At 26.7% G+C, this 20262-nt stretch overlaps 1 protein-coding gene across 7 annotated transcripts in view; it reads right to left on the bottom strand.

Moving 5' to 3' along the window:
• LOC129968525 (histone deacetylase 4-like) overlaps positions 1-20262 on the bottom strand; it is a 273174-nt gene that overhangs the window by 77421 nt on the left and 175491 nt on the right. For all 7 annotated transcript variants that reach the window (XM_056082508.1, XM_056082509.1, XM_056082504.1 and 4 more), the window contains one exon: positions 1173-1235. In XM_056082508.1, coding sequence (XP_055938483.1) covers positions 1173-1212 — 40 coding nt within the window. In that variant the 5' untranslated portion in view covers positions 1213-1235. The remainder of the gene's footprint in view (positions 1-1172; positions 1236-20262) is intronic.

Genomic DNA, 20262 nt, shown 5'->3' with positions numbered 1-20262 from the left:
GGAATCTGTTATCTTTGTAGTTCACATGAGGAATAAGAATGTGGTTATAGTTAAAAGTTAAAAGATAGATTAACCATGCATTTAATAGCACTATGATACCATGAGACTTAACTTTATTTAGATGATTCACTATATTAAATAAATGAAACTGAAGTCAGAGCGCAAAAAGTTTTAGCAAGAAATAAATTATTAGTTACAAATAGAATAATTGATCATTAAGAAGCCATATCAAATTAAATACCAAATACATCGACGAAAAGTTCCTGATAATTTGGCTTTAACTTGTATTTACTAATTACACCGTTATGTTATTATTTTAAATAATTATATCATTATTTTAAACTCTACGGCTGTCTAGATAGATTATTTAAGCCTAACATAGTTAGGTCTTAATATATTTAAAAAAGAAAATTATTTGGAAATAGTTTAAATAAGACACAAATAATCTAGTTTCTCTAAAATTAAATTAAATTCAACATAAAAAGAAAGGAATTTAATATCTTAAAATTTTTTCTACTGCCCTAAATTGTGCATAAATATGTATGACGTCATTGAAATGATGATGCCATCAATCATAGTTTTTTTATGAACTATTTATTTGAATTGCTACAGATTACGAATTATATATATATACATCAATGAAAATTATTTAATTCGTAATTTTTACTACAAAATCTTAATTTCGTACAGATCGTCTGCTTTTTCTAGATTTCAATATTTTCATTCATGCTACTAAATGAGTGCAATTATGGTTTGAATGAATAGGAAATATCCTATTGTATTCTCAACCCCACAAATAGAGTATTGAATATTTGTTGAGATATTTGGTGCAAAATCTTCGATTACGAATACGGCCCTCCTATTCATATAATTACAATAAAATTCTAATACTGGTTTATTTTTCCGCAGCAAATTTATACCAATGCTCAGTTTATTTATAACATTTGTACTGCAGTTAAAACATGCAACATGAATTTATCAAACATTAGAATATGATTTTTCAAAACTATTTATAAATGCACAAATATGAAAAATAATTTACACCATATGGAAAAAGACTTCAGAAGTTTTAATTGAGTTTTAGTATGCCTTTAATTATTACTAGAAATTATAAATTATATAAAAAAGAAGCAATGTTTTATTTTATAAAATACTTAATCAATTAACCTTACCTTTTCTTTGAAGATGATTAAAGTGATTATTAATTTCCATTGTGTTATGATGGCCGAGATTTTCTGAAAGGAAAGAAAACAGATTTGTCAGTCACTAAATACATGATTGCAAACATCAAAAACAATAAACTATTTTAAATAGAAACTGCTTTCAAATAAATAATATTAAATATTTTTTTTGGGGGGGAAAGGATTTTCTTCTCTCACAATCATAAATAAATAATAAAATTAATTATTCACTAATTTGATTTTAAAAAAATCGTTTTAAAATAAAACGTTTTCATTGCCGTTTGTAAACACCAAAAGAAAATGCTTTAAAGTGGTTGCAATATGTGACACCAAACGATTAGTACATGCCATAAAATTCAAGTTTTGTTCATTTATACAAAAAAAAAAAAAAAAAAAAAAACACAATAGGTGGATTAAAAGAATAAAAACAACTCAACTCGTGAGTTTATAATATGTTATATTTATTTCCTTTAATAATTATATGTAACATTTTGAACCCATTAAAAAAATTAACAAATCTAGTTAGTGATAATATCAAGTCAGATGATATCTATTAGAATTTTATTATTACTTAGTTAGCTAAACCTACCAATTAATAATTTTTTTTAAAAATATGTGAATTAAATGAGATCAATTTATAATCACGCAATACATATCCAACACGCACGCAAATCTTGGAAGACAGTACAGAACATGACGTCACAGCAAAGTGAAGTTAGAGATTAGCTGACATGCGCAACTATGCTTGTCACAAGACTGTAATCTCAAGTGAAATTATTCCATAGGAAAAATGAAGCGTATTTAAACTAATACTGTTTTTAAATATCGAATTATATAAAAGGAGGATTCTTAACACTTTTGTTAAAAACTGGAGTAAATATGAAAAAATATCTGATATAGATCAATTAATGTAGAAAATTCATACTTCATTAAAGCCTTTATTTTTAGCGTGAAGCAATGTTTATCGAAATTCAATTCAGCCAGTGTTATTGCAATTTAAAAATCACGCATGAGGTGCATACAAAACGTATTTATTTGACTATGAAATTCATTTGTTGCAAATGGCGTGGATTAAAAGAACAGTTTGTTTCGCACGCAATTCTAAATTATGTTTCAGGAAAATGGCAATTCTTTTTCAGACGATTTTCTTCTCTTCCATTATCAGATTCCGAAATTATTGATTATTCTTCGAAGTAGGCTTTATAAACATTAAAAGAATATAAATAACAAAATAGCTCAAGCATATATAAGTAAGAATATACAAATTTAAATATAAATATTTTTTGTTTCAGGTTTTTTTTCTCGATAATATTTAGAATAAGATAGAATTTAAATATAGATAAAGTTATAAATAATTTTTGTATCTAGTATTTTTTTTTGGCAGGTTTCAATGCTTTTGATAATCTTTTTCTTAAATAAATTTTTAAAAAATGAGATATCACTATGCATATTATGAGACATATATACATAATATTTGGAAATTTCTAAAATATACATATAATTACATAATGTCTAGTAGCATCTTTTAAGTAAACCACGAAATCTCGTCGAAAACAATTAAACAGTCCGTAATTAGGACGTGATATAATGTTTCACAACTTTAATCCTTCAGAAATTTGAAAGATTGATTTTATATCAAGTATTCAAACAATAACAAAAACAAGAGACGATTTGGAGATCACTGCATATTTCTTTATCAGCTGATGTCCGATTGTAAGGCGCCAGGAAATAATATTTATCGATAACAGCTTACTGAAAGCAATGATTTTAGACTACTGATAGAGCATAATTATTTTTGTGACTGATATTTTGGGGCAGGAAATCAGATATAAATTAAATAAATTTAGCGTGCACACGTAATGACTGACGACAACATTTTAAACAGAAATATAAAATAATAACGCAATTACCGAAGTTGTCTTTTCTCTAGTTTTTTTAAGTAACTGATAATGTTTGACAAATGTGAAGTTAAAGAGCTTTTTTTTTTTTGCATATATAAAAATTATTGATATAAACAGGAAATATCAAACACAAGATGATATAGAAGTGAATTAGATAATAGTTACAGAATGAACGATATCAGAAATCATTTATGATATATACTAAATTGATAATCTGATCTAAGATGTGGCTTAGTTTATTTAGATTAAAATTCTCGTTTTGAAAAAATAATCATTGGGTGTCCTCAAAAATCGGGTGTGCTTCTTTTTTCCTTTCCTGCTTTTCAAATGATATAACAATCTTCTATTAATTAAAAAATAATAATTAAAAAAATAATAATTATTATTAATTAATATTATTATTAATAATAATGGCAATAGCAATAAAAATAATAATAATAATAATATAATTAACATCATTTTAGTAACTTTCTCTAACAAGTATAATCGTCAAAATTACTTTTTACTGGAAGTATAAAGTGGAGAATATTTTATAAAAGTGGCATCCTTACTAAAATTATTAAAGATGGCTAATGATTTTTTTAATACAATAATGTTTATAGAATGGCATATTGCGGCATGTATTGCGTTATGCAAAATGGCTCAAAATGCTTTACAAGACACGCTATTGATTCCAGAACTACCAAATTTAGCACGTAGTTACTTCTTCAGTAATAGGTATTCAGTAAAATAGAATTTTCCAAATTTAAATAAGCATTTTTTTAAATTAAAAATCAATAAACATTTTTAAAGTTTTTCTTTTAGAACTTATAGATGCATAAAAATTTTTTAGACCACTTTAAAATTCACGAAATAATATTTTCAGTGGTACACCAGCTTTAATTCCTTGCAATTCTTTCTAATTTTAATAAATTATTACAAATATTCTTATGTATATTTTATAACAATACTTTTCAATTTTTTTAGGTTACTGACTTTATGTTCACGGCATTATTTTCATATGCATGGTATCATTGGTAGGTAATTAAAAGTAAAATTTTAAAATAAAATAAAGGGCGAACGAAGCTTAAAACATTATTACAATACAATGTTTCTCTAAATTTTAAAATGTGGTTTAAGCCGAAATTAAACACCAATCGAAGCTGCAACAGCAGAAAAATCAATTATTTTATTTCACCGACGAAACAAAGTTTTCTAAAGTCAAATTTATGAATTAAAAGAATGTTTCTCACATAAAAGGCGGGGAACATTTTTTTTAAACTTTAACTGTATTCGATGCATATATCCTGACGTATTCTAAATTATAATAAGGGATTACCTAACGTATTAAGAAATCGAAAATAACAAGTAAACAAATATTTCTAGTCGCTTCTTAGTATGCAATATCACGTGCAGCGGACCAGATCTGTTTAGCATGAAACGGTCGACTGATTTGACATTTAAACTGATTGATAATGACAACAATTCTAATTGCCCTACTCCACTCTTTTCTCAAACGTAATGCTATCAACTTCCTGGGAAAACTGCACTTGAAATTACTTAAATAATCGGATAAACCCAATAAAAATACAAAATGCTCATTTGGAGATAAAATGTTACTGTTGGTAAGAGATTTGCAGATGTAAAGGTAAAAATCTATCTGTGTAGAGGGACTGGACTCTATAACTTCATTATGAGGTAGATGAAAATAACATACGAGTTTAAGGAACAATTATTTAATTATTTTCTAAATTCCACATTTCACAAGACAAAACAAACACGAACCCGAAAATACACGATACTAAGTAAGAATAAAATCTAATAATGAACCCCATGAAGAATCAGTTGAACATATACCTTGATATTAATAAGGTAGCACTATCTGATGTATCAAAAGAGAAAGTAATAGAGTTATGTAATCATTACATCTGTTTATTTCAAATCATAAAACGAAAATCGAATGTGAAGGCTTTTTTTAAAACATTCGAAAATAATATGCTTGAAAAAAAAGTATTTTAAAGTTAAAATTTATGATATGTAATAATGTTTTTAAAAAAAAATCGTTCTAAAATTTTTTTATGGATTTGAATAGTCTCAATGAAATTATTTATCTGTATTCTTTTAAAAATATAAGAAATTCGATAAGAAAAAGAAAAAGATAAACTTTTTTAATACTGTTAGTGAAAGATTTGTAGATGTAAAGATAAATCTATCTGTTTATTTAAATCCTAAAAGAAGTCGAGGATTCTTAATGTAAAGGTCTTTTTTTAAAAAAAAAAAATTGAAAAGAATATGTTTGGGAAAAAAGTATCTTATAGTTAAAATTTATTATGTGTAATACGATTTTTTAAAATTTTTTTCATTCTAACGCTTTTTTATGGATTTGAATAGTACCAATAAAATTATTTATCTGTATTTTTTAAAAAAATATATATATATATCTAAGTAATTCGTTAAAAAAAACAATTTTTTAATATTATTGGTGAGAGATTTGCAGATGTTAAGGTACAAATCTATCTATTTATTTAAATCATAAAAAATAGAGAATTCTGAAAGTAACGGCCTTTAAAAAAAAAATGAAAAGAATATGCTTGAAATAAAAGTGCGAATTAAAATCAATAAAAAATATCTAATATAGGGAAAAAAAAGAAGGAAAGAGGGGCAGGGGTTTCCGAGATATGTATTGCCTGTTGGCCCTTACAGAGCTTAATCCGGCACAGGTAGTTCCATGGATTACCACACGAACCTTGTTCGTGTGACCAAGAAGTTATAAAAAAAATATTGCATACACAAGTAAAAGTTTTGAAGTTTTTTTAAAATATAATTTCTTCATTCGGTTTTAATTTTTTTCCACCGTTGTTTACAAGGAAACTATAGTTACTTGTAATCGGGGCAATTGTTTTAAATAACACTCTATAAAAATAAGTGAATAAATATATGTTAATGGAAATGTTTACAAACATTTTATAAAACGATTAAAGATGAAAGCAAAAATAGGATGTAAGCAGACAAAGAACTGGGGAATTCGAAGTTCATTTAGAGAGGAAAAGGATTAATGTAACGCAATTTTAATTCTCAGAAAACTCAACAATGACGTATTTCCATTTTTCCAGCTTATTTACGAAGCGGCGATGCATTCGTTACTGCGTATTTCGCGATAAGGATAAGTTCAATGGCAGACGCAGGAAAAGTGTTATCAGTAACCTGATTAGATAAGGCAGAAAGAGAAAAAAAATCTCTACCAGCAGACCATTTTTGCAAACGATTCCAAATTCTATTTTATCCCACAGATGAGATGACAGAATGAGAAAGAAATAAATTTAAAAATGGGAAACACAAAAACTTTGAACGTAGAGGCTTTACTCTTATCTTCAGAAGGATATAAACAAAGAAGATAAAACATTGGCTCCTTAAAAGGGGGTGTGCCAATGCATTAGCCGCACCCCCCTACACTGCATCGCGCAGCGTTATCCCTTGCACTGAAGCGGTGAGAATGAAATTCAAGGTCTTGTTTATTACTCTGAAACAAAACAAGTAAGCACATAAATGAAAAGGAGATAAATTTATACCCAGGCCATATTTCATTGTTTCGTCATTCCATTCATTATTGTTCAGTTAGTTTTTCTGACTTAGTTGATGCATCAAATAACAATAATAAATTATTATTTGGATAATAACAGTCAATTACCATAATATATAATAATTTTCTTCATATATAACAAGCAAAATGCTTTTCTAGGATGCCGGAGATTTGTAGCGAACAGAATTCATGTTCAATTTTTTTTTTTTCACTAAATGTTTATCCAGAAAGCATTTTCGTAAACATATTGTGAAATGGTTAAAATTATTTATAGTAAAATATGTAAAGTATACTGTTTTTTGCCCTGATTTATTATAATTCATTCCAATGTTAAATAATCTTTTATAACAACGTAGGTTTTCAAAAGTGCAACTTTTAAAATTAAGGAGAAATTTTTTTAAACATAAATTCAATTTACAATGGTTTAATTAGAATCAAAAAATCAAATTTAACTGCAATAAATTAAGCGCTGTTTTTTTCAAAATAAAATTGAATTTTGGATATTTCCAAGCAAATTTTCTTAATAGAAAGATTAATTGCAATACAGGAAATAAATTTAGTTTTTACTGTAATAAAATGCTCCAAAGCATCGCAAAATAGCCAATAAAAGAGAACTGGATTTTGTTAAATTTTCTGTGATAAAATTCCTGAAGAAACGTCGGAGTCCAAAAGAAATATCGATATCTAATTACATTAGAAAAATATTGTGATTTTCATTACCCATTAAATAATTTTAAAAACATTCGGATTTTTTTAAATAACATGTTGCTATTTTTAAAAAGTCAAAACAATAATTAAAATAGAAATTTTCGTTGCTGTTAATTAAATTTAATAATTTTTACTACGGTCAAAAACAAAAATAAATTAACGAACATGCCAGTAAATAATGAAATGCATAGACATTTTATCTTGTTCGTCATTTTAATGAAATTAATTTATTATCTGTATTGTTAATAAAATGTGCAATGGGATATATGGATATAAAAAACAAATGTTTTTAAGATTGCTAAACTATATTGAAGTAATAAAATTACTCTGGGCATTCAACTTTCTTCAATAAAAGAGTTAAAAAAACATTAAATAATACGAATTTATTGATAAATAAAGATTTATGAAAAACGGTTCAAAAATAAATAACCAATTTCACTCTTTACCTTATTTTGAGCTATTAAATAAGAAAGAAACAAAATAGCTTTGTCTTCATAAAATTCAAACACTGAACTTTCTCCTTGAAGTTATTTTGAGTCATTTCTTTTTAAAAGCAAAGACAGTACAAACAGAAGATAATGATTATGTAAATTAGTTGATTCCAAGTGGCTAAGAAAGATCTCAGTTTTATTACACCTTTGTCTACCAAATACAGTAACAAAAAATACATCGTTTAAAACACGTCTTTCGGGAGGGGGGAGGGGAGATGACGCATAATAAAAAAAAAGTTTTTTACTGAACATAAGTTTTTTTCGCATCAAATCATCAAGGGCAAATATGAAAAGGCAAAGAACAAATATATGGTAAAAAAATTATCCTAAATAAATAATAAAAAAAGAGCATTAGGTGTAAAATGCAAATAAACAAATTTGTTTAGTCACAAGGTTACTTAGGAAATAAAATTCAACCGAAAGCCAATAAAGCCAAACTGAGAACAAAGAATTTTATGAATGAAATCGTCCCCCAATCACCTCTTCCAAAAGATGATGATAAGAAAAACTTCCGCTTTCAAATAATAAATAAATCATCAGTTTAAATAAATTATAATCCTAACATAAGTCTAAAAATATTATTATCTAATAACATTGATCTAAATAACGTTTTAAATATAAACCCTAAGATGAACAGAGATATATACTTTTATAGCAATTAATCCTGCATTTTATCAATTTATTCCGTATGATCTATTAATACTTATTATTCAACACAAGAGTGAAAATGCGGTCAAACTTTTCAAAATGTAAAAACCAATTAAATTTTCAGTACTGAAAATTTTCCGTTTCTCTGCTACCAAAAGAAAACGGTCTCACAAACACTATTTTTATATCATCTTGAAATTCAAAATTTTAATTTTTCAATTATACCATGTTAGTATCCAAGAAATTTTTTTTCCTTCAACTTTCAAAATATAATAAATAATTAATGAAATAAAATATAACAATAATTTAATGATGCAGATTGATGCAGATAATTGAGATAATGAAATTTATAGAATTCTACAGTTAGGCAACGGTAAAACTTAGAATTGCACTATTTCTTAATATTTCTGTTTTATTTTTTAAATATGTTGGAAACGGCAAAACTTTATATCGCACTTATTCCTATTTTATTTTTTATATATACTTGACAACGCCTTTTTTAATTTAAAAAGACAAAATATTTGTAACTTTTTTTTTTATTGTTAAAGAGCAAAAATAGATGCGAAGAACTGTTATCAGAAGACATAAGCAAAATATTAGAATATAACTGATGGAAAATTTTTAAAGCAAGCGAATAAGATTTAAATCAGGAAGCTATTAATATTACTTTATTAAACTAGGAAAAAAAATTAGCTATCGATTTGGGATTCTTAAAAATCGTCTGATTCAATTGATATTATCATTTTAGTAAAAAAAAATTTCAAACGATAAAAAAGATTTTGTATATAAAAATAAAAAAAATAATAAAAATATTATACATGAAAGTATTTTTATTCACAGGAACGCTGTGTATGCAGCTAATATTATAATAAAATTACAAAAAAAAAAAAAAAAAATCAGAAATTTGAACTAACTTTTTTATGTAATTTTATTACTCAGTCTCAATCTTAAACTTGGAAAATGCTTCTTTTTAACTATCCCGCTGGTCTACTGCTACATTAGACCCTTCGACCTTTAGATAGAAACATCGAGAGAAAATAGACAAACCTTTAACCTTTTGCATGGTTACTTGATATTTCTTACAGGTTTTACTCAAATCCCAATGCAGATAAATTTGGAAAGAGAGGAGCGATCACTCTTTTCTGCTTTCATTCAATTATCACCCGAAACAATACTTTGTGTAATCGAATAAAGTCCAATTTAATTTCAAGCAAGAATCTTTTTTCTTTTTATCAAGTTAAAAAGTTTAGATTAAGATTAGAAGTGAAGTAAAATTAAGTTTCAGATTTCTTTGCTTTTATAAGAATTATTGAAAAAAAATTGTAACATTTCATTTCAAAAAATTGTTTTTATTACTTTCTCATAGAGAAAGTCTAATAATAATAAAAAAATTCGAACTCGAGATTTTGCCGAATCTCCACATTTTTTACCTAAATGAATTCGAAAAACACATTTTAGAAAAATTTCCGTCCGTTAACACCAAATTCACAGATTTCTATCAAATAGTTAATAAACTCTGTTTACAGGGGTCGAACAGAAATGTTCGAATATAAGTTAATACGATAGTCCGGCTGTTCGAATATAAGTTAATATGAACAAAAAAACGTACAGAAACAAACAAAACGAAAAGAACTAGATAGAAAAAATTCGGTATACAGATTTATCATCTGTAGTGTAGATACCTGATACTTTGAGCAAAATCCAACTACGAATTACCTCAAATATAATTCAAAAGGAAAAAAAATCGAATCCCACACTTGACATTAAAATCTAGCTCAAATTGGAAGAATATTAAGTTCAAGTTAATCGGTGGGAAATTGTTAAGGAATATATACTAAATTCTTATTTTTTAATTCTTCTTAGAAAAAATAAATAAATAAAATAAAAACATTAAGATATGTTTGAATTCAGCCATGTAAGTAAAATGCAATTGTCCTATAAATATTATGTCTGATATTAAAGCGATATTATTTTATTTTAAACTTTCTGCGAAATATCTCGATTTTCAACATCAAAAATAATAATGGTAAATTTTAATATAAATAAAAACACCATAGTGTCTATGTATGTTTCACATCTCCTTCTAAACAGTTGAGCTGACTGCAACAAAACTTCACCCACATAATTTTTTAGACAAGAGAAATAATATTGTTAATTTTTTAAAGTGCAAAATTTAACTCAATATTCAATTAATTACAAATTAATTGTCATTTAGCCGTTTTTCCTGCCGTAACTTTGATGCAAATGTTCTTATAAGAAATATTTTAATACTATTTTAATATTCGAAATTTTACCTTTTCGATGATACATAATTCCTTTCTGTGCAATATTTTCTGAAATAATATCTTTAAAATTTTACGCAAACGATTTTTAAATCATAATAACAGTAGGGCTCTGATCAATTCTATTACTATTTTTTTTTGAAATTTCAATCTCATATCTTTTGGAATTTTATTAGATTAAGGACGTAATTTAACAGTAACTAAAAGCACTGAAAGAAAGAACTGATATACCTTTCATTTTTCAAGCGATTGATGACCACAGATAATAATTTTAATAATATTTTATAATATACCGACTGTGCATATTATAATAATATATACAAATCAATTTTTACATTAGAAATATTATACATGAAAATATTTAAATGCTAAACAATGTCGTGTATTTAAACTAGTAGTTTATAAACTTCATAGTTTGCAATGAATTTTGGAAGAAAATATGTTTTTGTTGACTTACTGGTTCCAAAATTTAACAAAGGTATACAATTCAAGACCTTATACTAAATTTCATTTATCTCGAGAGACACGTTGTTCAAATGAATGTGACGTCACATAGTTCAGTAGTAACATCCTGTGATTTTCATCTTTCAAATGCGTTACATTTTAATTAGATTTCTTTAAAACCATTGTGAAATAAAATTGTTCGTTTAACTGATATAATTATTATTATTTTTTAAAAGAAAAACGAAGAAAAATACGACTAACATAGACTTAATAAACTTTTCCTAGATTACATTTTAAATATATTTGAATTTCATAATACGGAATCCAAAATTAAATACATATTCAAAGATTTCAAAGATTAGCAGACGATTTCATAATCCTCGTCAGCACAACTAAATTCAGATTCAGTACAAAGTAAATCAAGGTTATTATTGCTAGATTTATAATTCATCTATGAATGCTATTTTTAATATATACACAAATGCACATATTACGTTTTTTTTAAACTGTTAAAAAAATACGAGAAAATAATAAACTTTTCCTAATTTACATTTTAAATATGTTTGGATTTCATGGTAATATGCGTTACATTTTAATGTAAATGCGTTACATTTTAATTAGATTTCTTTAGAACCATTGTGCAATAAAATCGTTCGTTTAACTGATATAGCTATTAATATTTTTAAAAAAACGAAGAAAAATACGACTAACATAGACTTAATAAGCTTTCTCTAGTTTACATTTTAAATATATTTGAATTTCATAATACGGAATCCAAAATTAAATTCATATTCAAAGATTTCAAAGATTAGCAGACGATTTCATAATCCTCGTCAGCAAAATTAAATTCATATTCAGTACAAAGTAAATCAAGGTAATTACTGCTAGATTTATAATTCATCTATGAATGCTATTTTTAATATATACACAAATGCACATATTACGTTTTTTTTAAACTGTTAAAAAAATACGAGGAAATAATAAACTTTTCCTAATTTACATTTTAAATATGTTTGGATTTCATGGTAATATGCGTTACATTTTAATGTAAATGCGTTACATTTTAATTAGATTTCTTTAGAACCATTGTGCAATAAAATCGTTCGTTTAACTGATATAGCTATTAATATTTTTAAAAAAACGAAGAAAAATACGACTAACATAGACTTAATAAGCTTTCCCTAGTTTACATTTTAAATATATTTGAATTTCATAATACGGAATCCAAAATTAAATACATATTCAAAGATTTCAAAGATTAGCAGACGATTTCATAATCCTCGTCAGCAAAATTAAATTCATATTCAGTACAAAGTAAATCAAGGTTATTATTGCTAGATTTATAATTCATCTATTAATGCTATTTTTAATATATACACAAATGCACATATTACGTTTTTTTTAAACTGTTAAAAAAATACGAGGAAATAATAAAATTTTCCTAATTTACATTTTAACTATGTTTGGATTTCATGGTAATATGCAATAATAGAATAAATACACATCATCAGCAAAGTGGAACTGAAATTCAATACAATCCATTAAAAGAATTAAGCAAATTTATGCATATCAATGTAATTACTGCTAGGTTTAATTCATCAATGAATGCTTTTTAATACGTACAGTAGCAAATTAGGTCACTATAATGACCACGGCTACGCTGTTCCATTAAAAATGATTAGAAGCCCTTCAAGACAATAATTGCGCGCAGTGCTTAATTAGAGTGCAAATATATGTTTAACTCTCCCAGTATCCAGGATTCTAGTCACGACGAATAGAATGCTCATAAGTGAAACGATAAAATACTTTTTTTGAAATCGAATTTACAAAGCCGATACCCTTGAGAACAAAAATATATTATAATTCAATAGTAGAAAAGAAAATGAAATTTCAAGGGTATATTGAGATAAAACTCATGCAACAGAATTTTTTTCTGAATTCAGTCTTTTTGAAAAATCATAAATGATAAAAGAATTTTTGTTACTCGTCTATTCATTTTAATAAAAAGTGGTTTTGCTAAAAACTTTTTATTATTATTATTATTAGATTAACCGAATTTTCAAATGTAAATCATGATTATGGTAAATAGCCTTAAGGACATATATGACTAACCGGGACCATAGAATTTTGACTGTGTGTCTTAGAATGAAATACATTATTAGATGAGAGATTTTTAAATTAAAAATCCTGGTCTAAATGGCTAGGTAGCACAGATGATTTACTGGGACAATCCCAAATCTTGACCTTCTGTCCTGGACAGAAAAGTGTTCCGAATTCCAATTTAATGTCTCGGATTATCTAGGTTTTTTTCATTATACGAAATAATACACACACGCGCGCAAAAAAAACAAACATTTAATTTTTTTAAAATTTAAACTTTAATTTAAAATTTTAAAAAACTTTTATATATACTGCCCAAACATTCCACAGAAACGGTACAGTCCCAAATTTCAACTCACTGTCTTAATTTGAAAGAAAAAAAGTGTCCCGTGTTTGAATTAAATATTCTGGAAATATAAATTTGTAAATATATTATATAAAAAAGATTAGCCAAGTTTATTTTTGGAACCAATAGCGTATAAAGAATTCTCTAACTTTTAAAAGTATCATAAAGATTTTAGATTCCAACATTCTAGACATATCCCATGAATATCAAGGCCAAAAAAACTCATAAAATAAAGCTTTTTTTTTTTTTTTTTTTCAGATTCTTCAACGTTTGTAAACAAAAATGGGTCTGAAATTGACGATTCAAAACATTTTCATACATTTGATTTTTATATGGAATTTCTTAGATATTTATCGTAAATTAAAGTTTCGTTTTCTTATTTATTTCCCAATTAGAGGGCAAAATGTTTCTGACAGAAACCAGCTTGCAAATTTTTGTTTTTTACATTCAAAAATATGGTAACAAATGGAAAAAATTTGAGATCTCATTCATAAGAGAAATACGTAGAAACTAACGATTGATTATTAGTTTATTAGACATATTTAAATGGATTTATGAAAACTAAAATAGAAATGAAATTATCGATATCGTAATTAACATAATCAAAATATATTTGTCATTATATTTTATTCAAATCGTAACCCTATTTCTCAACATTCATCATAGTATATAAACACTGAAACGCAAATGACATTTGAGCCTTGTTTCAAGGAATCAAATGATCATTTTACAGAAGCAAATCCAATAAACTACTTTCTACAACTGCCCAAATTTAAACACGCTGATAGTACAATTTTGGGGAAAATCCATCATTATTTCCAGTATAAAATGGTGCAAGGAACAGTTCTCATAAATTTATAGTACGAAACACAGACACCGACCTAGTGCTACGAATTCATCAAGCGAAAATTCGTTAACAGTGATTAGATGTAAACAGCTTTTATCGAAACATTGTAATAAAAATTGGTAGTAATTCTCACTTTCTTTTTTTTCTTATGAATTCATTTTAATATTTCACGAATATTATTATCTGTCTTTATATAAATATTTAAACATTTTAGATTGACCAGGCCATTCACAATTTAAAAAAATGTTATTTACAAAGGCAAAACAAAAAAAAAAAAAAAAAAAAACGCCACCCTAAAGTTGTTTTGATTTTTTTTTTTCATAAAACATTCTAAATTGTCTGTCTTTTTTCTTAAAAATAAATTGTTTACATTACAATTATGTTTCAATTTATTTAATTTAGAAAATCAGTTTTTAAAGAGCTTTTCCCAATATTTAGCCTGTTTAATATGATCACACTGTCATAGTAAATAACATCTGTACCTTAAGATATTTCTTGCGAATATTATTTAATTATTTTTGCAAGTTTGTGTCGTTGGAGTCAATAAAAAGTAAGAGAACAAATGTCTAAGACTAGGTGGGACTTCCTAGATTTAAGCTAACTATGCACCTTTAAATCCTTTTTTCCGGCATCTGTAAAATTCCAAGATGAAATTCAGAAAATCTAGTCACTCTATTTTACAAATACTTAAATATCTTGTACTACAAAGCTACAATAAAAGATGTAAATTTCTTATAAGTTTGAGCATCACTTTAATATTTTATCAATATCTAGAGCTTTCTAGATCGAGATTTTTTTCTTTTGATATTTTGTTAAATATTTATATGCTTTTCATTGAAAAACTTCAGTACAGTAATAAAAACAGCCTTAATATTCTCTTTCAATATTTATAGTGTTCTAAGTTGAGATTCAGAAAAATCTAATAATTTTATTAAATATTCAACTTGCTATAATAATTTTCATCTTTAAATGACCGCAATGTTTCTCAAGGCTACAGAAACCTTTTGGTAGATAAAAACCATGTAGTTTTGATAATTTCCCCATTACAACTAGATTAATTTTTTTAACGATAATGTAATACAAGGATTTTGTAACAAAAAGTCACCTTGTTAATAAAATCAAAACTAGGATAAAACAACAGAAAATGCATTAACTTAATCTGACATGCATATCTGTTAGATGTAGCGATAAACATAGGATTTAACATATTTAACTGAAGTTTAACATATTTGAAGAAAACAGACCTCTAATTTTCTCATGAAGGTCAATTTAAAATTTAGCGAATATTATCGCTTGTAACACGCACGATGCATGAAATCAGTCGAATTCCAGCATACAAGCAATGAAACTGACCTTTCACCATGTTCTATTTGCTAACATTCCCTCGGCCCCCTCATGGCAATATGGAATAGCGAGGAAGTCCATGTTTGCTTCTAACTAGCAATCACGATTCCACAGTGCCGAGCTTAAACACACTTAACCCTTTCGTTATCGTAAAAGCAACCAACCAACACATAAGAAATAAAAAAAGTCCAAACACGCACACACAAGGACTGTTACGACACGCCAACCCACGTCATTGCCAACGTCACAAAACTAAACCATTTTTTTCCGGGAAGTGTGAGATAAAGATCTCAAGCGTCCGCTGAGCGATTGGGTAATATGACACACTCCTTGCTTTACTCCTCGTTCGCAAGAAGCAGTGAAGGCAGACGTTTTTAAGAGGTTCTTATTTAGCGGAGCGAGAAAAAAGAACAGTGGGGGTAGGGGTCTGCTGAATAGACTGCAGGTTGTTCTTAGGAGTAGGATGAGTGACCTCAAGTAGTATTGGTTACACAAACGCAGATGGCTGCTGCAGCAGAAGATCTTGGTTGGGCTGGCTGAAATTCAATTCCCAGAGAAAGGCTAAAAGACCGCTATTCTCTCTTGTTTTAGAACCACGTCACAGTCCTTGGGATTGAAACGGGGATGGATGAATGCATGTACCATGCGACCTCGCAAAAGATTCTGCTTGCTCAAGCTTCCAGCTGAAACAACTTGAAGATGGGGGAACTCCAACCACTGCTCAGACGGATGATCGCGTGCTGGCTTGATGGTAGAGTGAGGCCGAAAGCGAATGTTGTGATGGCATTTTCTGCGTGATGGATTGCAGGATATTTTTTTTATGTTTTACATGCAGGAAAAATACCGTTGTTTGAAAAATAATTAATTTTTTCAATTTGTGATTCTTTTTTGAGAGAGAAAAAAATGTCATTAGTCTTAGAATCCTTCTGAGAGTGACAGAATTTTTTTTTTTTTTTAATGTTACATTATATGGAGCAAATTCATAATACGTAAGCATTTTTATAAAATATTACGGAAAAATTCTGATATTGCAATTAATCAAAAATTAATTGTTGCATTGCAAGATTTTTGTTGGACAATACGTTTCAATTTTCATGGTAAACTGGACGCAAAGTATAGTTTCAAAGGAGTAATAGCTGGAGACCAATTTCATATCTGAATTCAATTAATGACAAACAAAATAGACCAATTATACAACAAAAATAATGAAATTGGATAAATCAATACAAATTTTTTTCGCTATTTATGCCTGTTAAAAAAATCTTAATTTTTTTTTTTTTTTTTTTGAATCTTATAATAAATAAGAATATAAGAATTACAAACTACATTTTTTTATAGCTTGTTTTAAATAACGAAATTTTTACCAGATCATTCAGATATTAAAAGTAATTTTTTTTGGGGGGGGGGTGAAAATCTTCCACGCTAGCAAAAGCTTAACACCACATTGCATGGTTTTTCTTTTCAGTTTTTCGATAATAACTATGAAATTCTATATAAATTAGTATAAAAATTTAAGGAAAAAAGTAAGAATTGAGGGTTTTAATAAAATTCCACCATTGAAATTTTCTTCTTCAAGTCAAAAACGTAATGAGGTCATAACTTAAATAAACATTTAACAATTTTTTTTTCAAAAATAATCGAAAAAATATAAGATATGCAAATTTAAATACTAGTATTGCATACAATATATTCCTAAAAAAAGATGCGACAGATCTAGATGTTTTGTAGCTTCGACAATGCACGTAATGAATAATTATTTTAAATACTGACCGATTAAATTTCATATTTCAAAACATTTTTAATCTACGCAACATACTAAAGATGTATTTCAGGTCGATTACTTTTTTATTTTAGGTTAATTGCTATATAATTTTATTTATTTATTTCAGTATGATTCTCTGCCTGCCGGGCATTTAAGTTTGTATTCAATATTATATAAACAGAAGCTCGGTATTTATCAATAGAAGAATAATTAAATAATATGATACGAATGTGACAAATTATGCTAGGTTAAGATTATTATCTGAATATTTTATAATTCATAAAATTAACATTTTTTATAAATTAATCTATTTGGCTATAGACTAACACCATTTTTAAATATATTTGATGAATCTTCCCCTCAGTCCAGCAATCCAAAGGCATGGGCGTACATAATGACATTAGTGCCATTATGCCTAATATGGCATTCGGAAATCCACCATTTTCCAAACAAAAGCTGCCATAGAATTAGATGACTGAAAGAAAAAACATTTATGGAGATAAAAAATCATCTTCACAAATTTGAAGAAATTTTGAAGAAAAGAAATTAAAGTATTAAAAAGTTTTCGAATCTGAAATTCACAAAGACTCAAAACAAAAAATATTTCGTAAAAACCTGAAAAGCCAATTATAATTAAATCTAAAAATAATTCATTCGATGCTGACACAAGCTAAAGTAAACAAATATAATTCTAAACTGAAAAATGAAAAAAAAAATCGTTCTGGGGACAATGAATCTCTGACTGAAAGAAATCATAGCATTATAAATTAATGAAATCCAAATTTGAAGATAAAAGCAAAGTAAAACGAAATAATGAAATAACTTTATATAAATCTAAAAACATGTTATATCTCAATCAAACAATAAGTCACTTGATGTCATCACAAGCAAAAATAAACAAATGAAATTCTAAACGGGCAAATCTAAAAAAACTTTTTAAGAATAGTAAATTCCAGACTGATAAAAATCAAAATATTATTCAAATCCAAATTCGGAGAAAAAATCGAAGCAAAACAAAATAACTTTATTTAAATGTAAATTCAATTTATATCTCAATCAAACAGTAAGTCACTCGATGTCATCACAAGCTGAAATAAACAAATGAAATTCTAAACCAATGAATCTAAAAAAATTTCATGAGAACAGTAAACTTCAGACTGACAGAAATAATAATATTAAAAATTAATGAAGACCAAATTCGAAGGAAAAAGTGAAGCAAAATGAAATAACTTTATTGAAATGTAAATTCAATTAATATCTCAATCAAACAGTAAGTCATTCGATGTCATCACAAGCTAAAATAAACAGATGAATCTAAAAAATCTTCATGAAAACAGTACACTTCAGATTGACAAAAAAAAACAACAACAATATTATTAATTAATAAAATAAAAATTCACAGAAAAACTGAACGAAACGAAATAACTCTATCCAAGTATAAAGCCAAGTTATATCTCAATCAAACAGTAAGTCAATCGATGTCATCACAAGCTAAAACAAATAAATGAAATTCTAAAAGATAAATATATATATAAAAAAAGAAACGTCACGGGGACAGTAAAACTCTGACTGACAGAAATGACAGTATTATAAATTAATGAAATCCAAATCACAGGAAAAAAAGAAGCAAAACAAATAACTTCAGCCAAATCTAAAGCCAAGTTACATCTCAATCTAACAGTAATTTCCTCTACGTCATTCCAAGCAAAAGTAAACAAACCAAATTCCAAATAGAAATCACGAAAGATGTTCAATTTTAGTTACTTGCGCAGATCCACACGCAATAGCACTTTAAAATATTTCACAAGAATGAGAAAAAGTACCATCTATGAAATTTCTCTTCTAAAAAAGAAAGAATTGAAAATTCATGGGCCTATCCTCAGTAAGTCACGTACAAACAAACGATCTTCTGCGTTTTATGGAATGATAATAATAAAAAAAGAAAAGTCATTAAAACGAGTAATCTACGGCCGTGAAATATTTCCGCTGATGATGAGCTAAGAGTATCTATTCCAAGATAGGGAAAACATGGAACAAAATTTCTCAAGGTCAAATCAACACAATCAAGAGAAAGAAAGCTTGTAAGCGAAAGGAGGAAATTGAACCAGGATCTTACAATCTATATAAGCGAATTAAAATTAAGAAATCTTGCGAGTTTAAACTGGTTTTGATACGAGAGTATTAACTTTTCGGTGTTATTCAATATGGCGTAATCATCCCATTATGAAATTTGAGACAGAAAACAATCCAATTACTTCAGCATTACGTATGGCAATATCATACGTTATTTATCGTTTGCAGTAAACTGAATTTTTTATAAAGCAACGAAGTATCGTTATTTTGCGTTTGCAATAAAGTGAATTTTATGAGCAAGGAAAAGCGATTTTTTGAAATAATTTTTTTTTATAATTCTATACCTAATGTTTCTTATAATTTTCTAATAGCGATGCCATTTCGCCAATAAAAATTTTTGAGACTGTTTATGAACGAAAAAGTTTTAGCATATTAAATAGTGAAAATTAGCATTAACATTTAGTATATTAAATAGTGAAATTAGTATATTAAATAGTGAAATTAGTATATTAAATAGTAAAACAATATTATTAAACAATATTATAAAAACAATATTATAATACAATTAAACAATAT

Source organism: Argiope bruennichi, chromosome 5, assembly GCF_947563725.1.
Source record: "Argiope bruennichi chromosome 5, qqArgBrue1.1, whole genome shotgun sequence".
NCBI lineage: Eukaryota > Metazoa > Arthropoda > Arachnida > Araneae > Araneidae > Argiope > Argiope bruennichi.
This window is presented reverse-complemented; position numbering and strand designations above follow the sequence as displayed.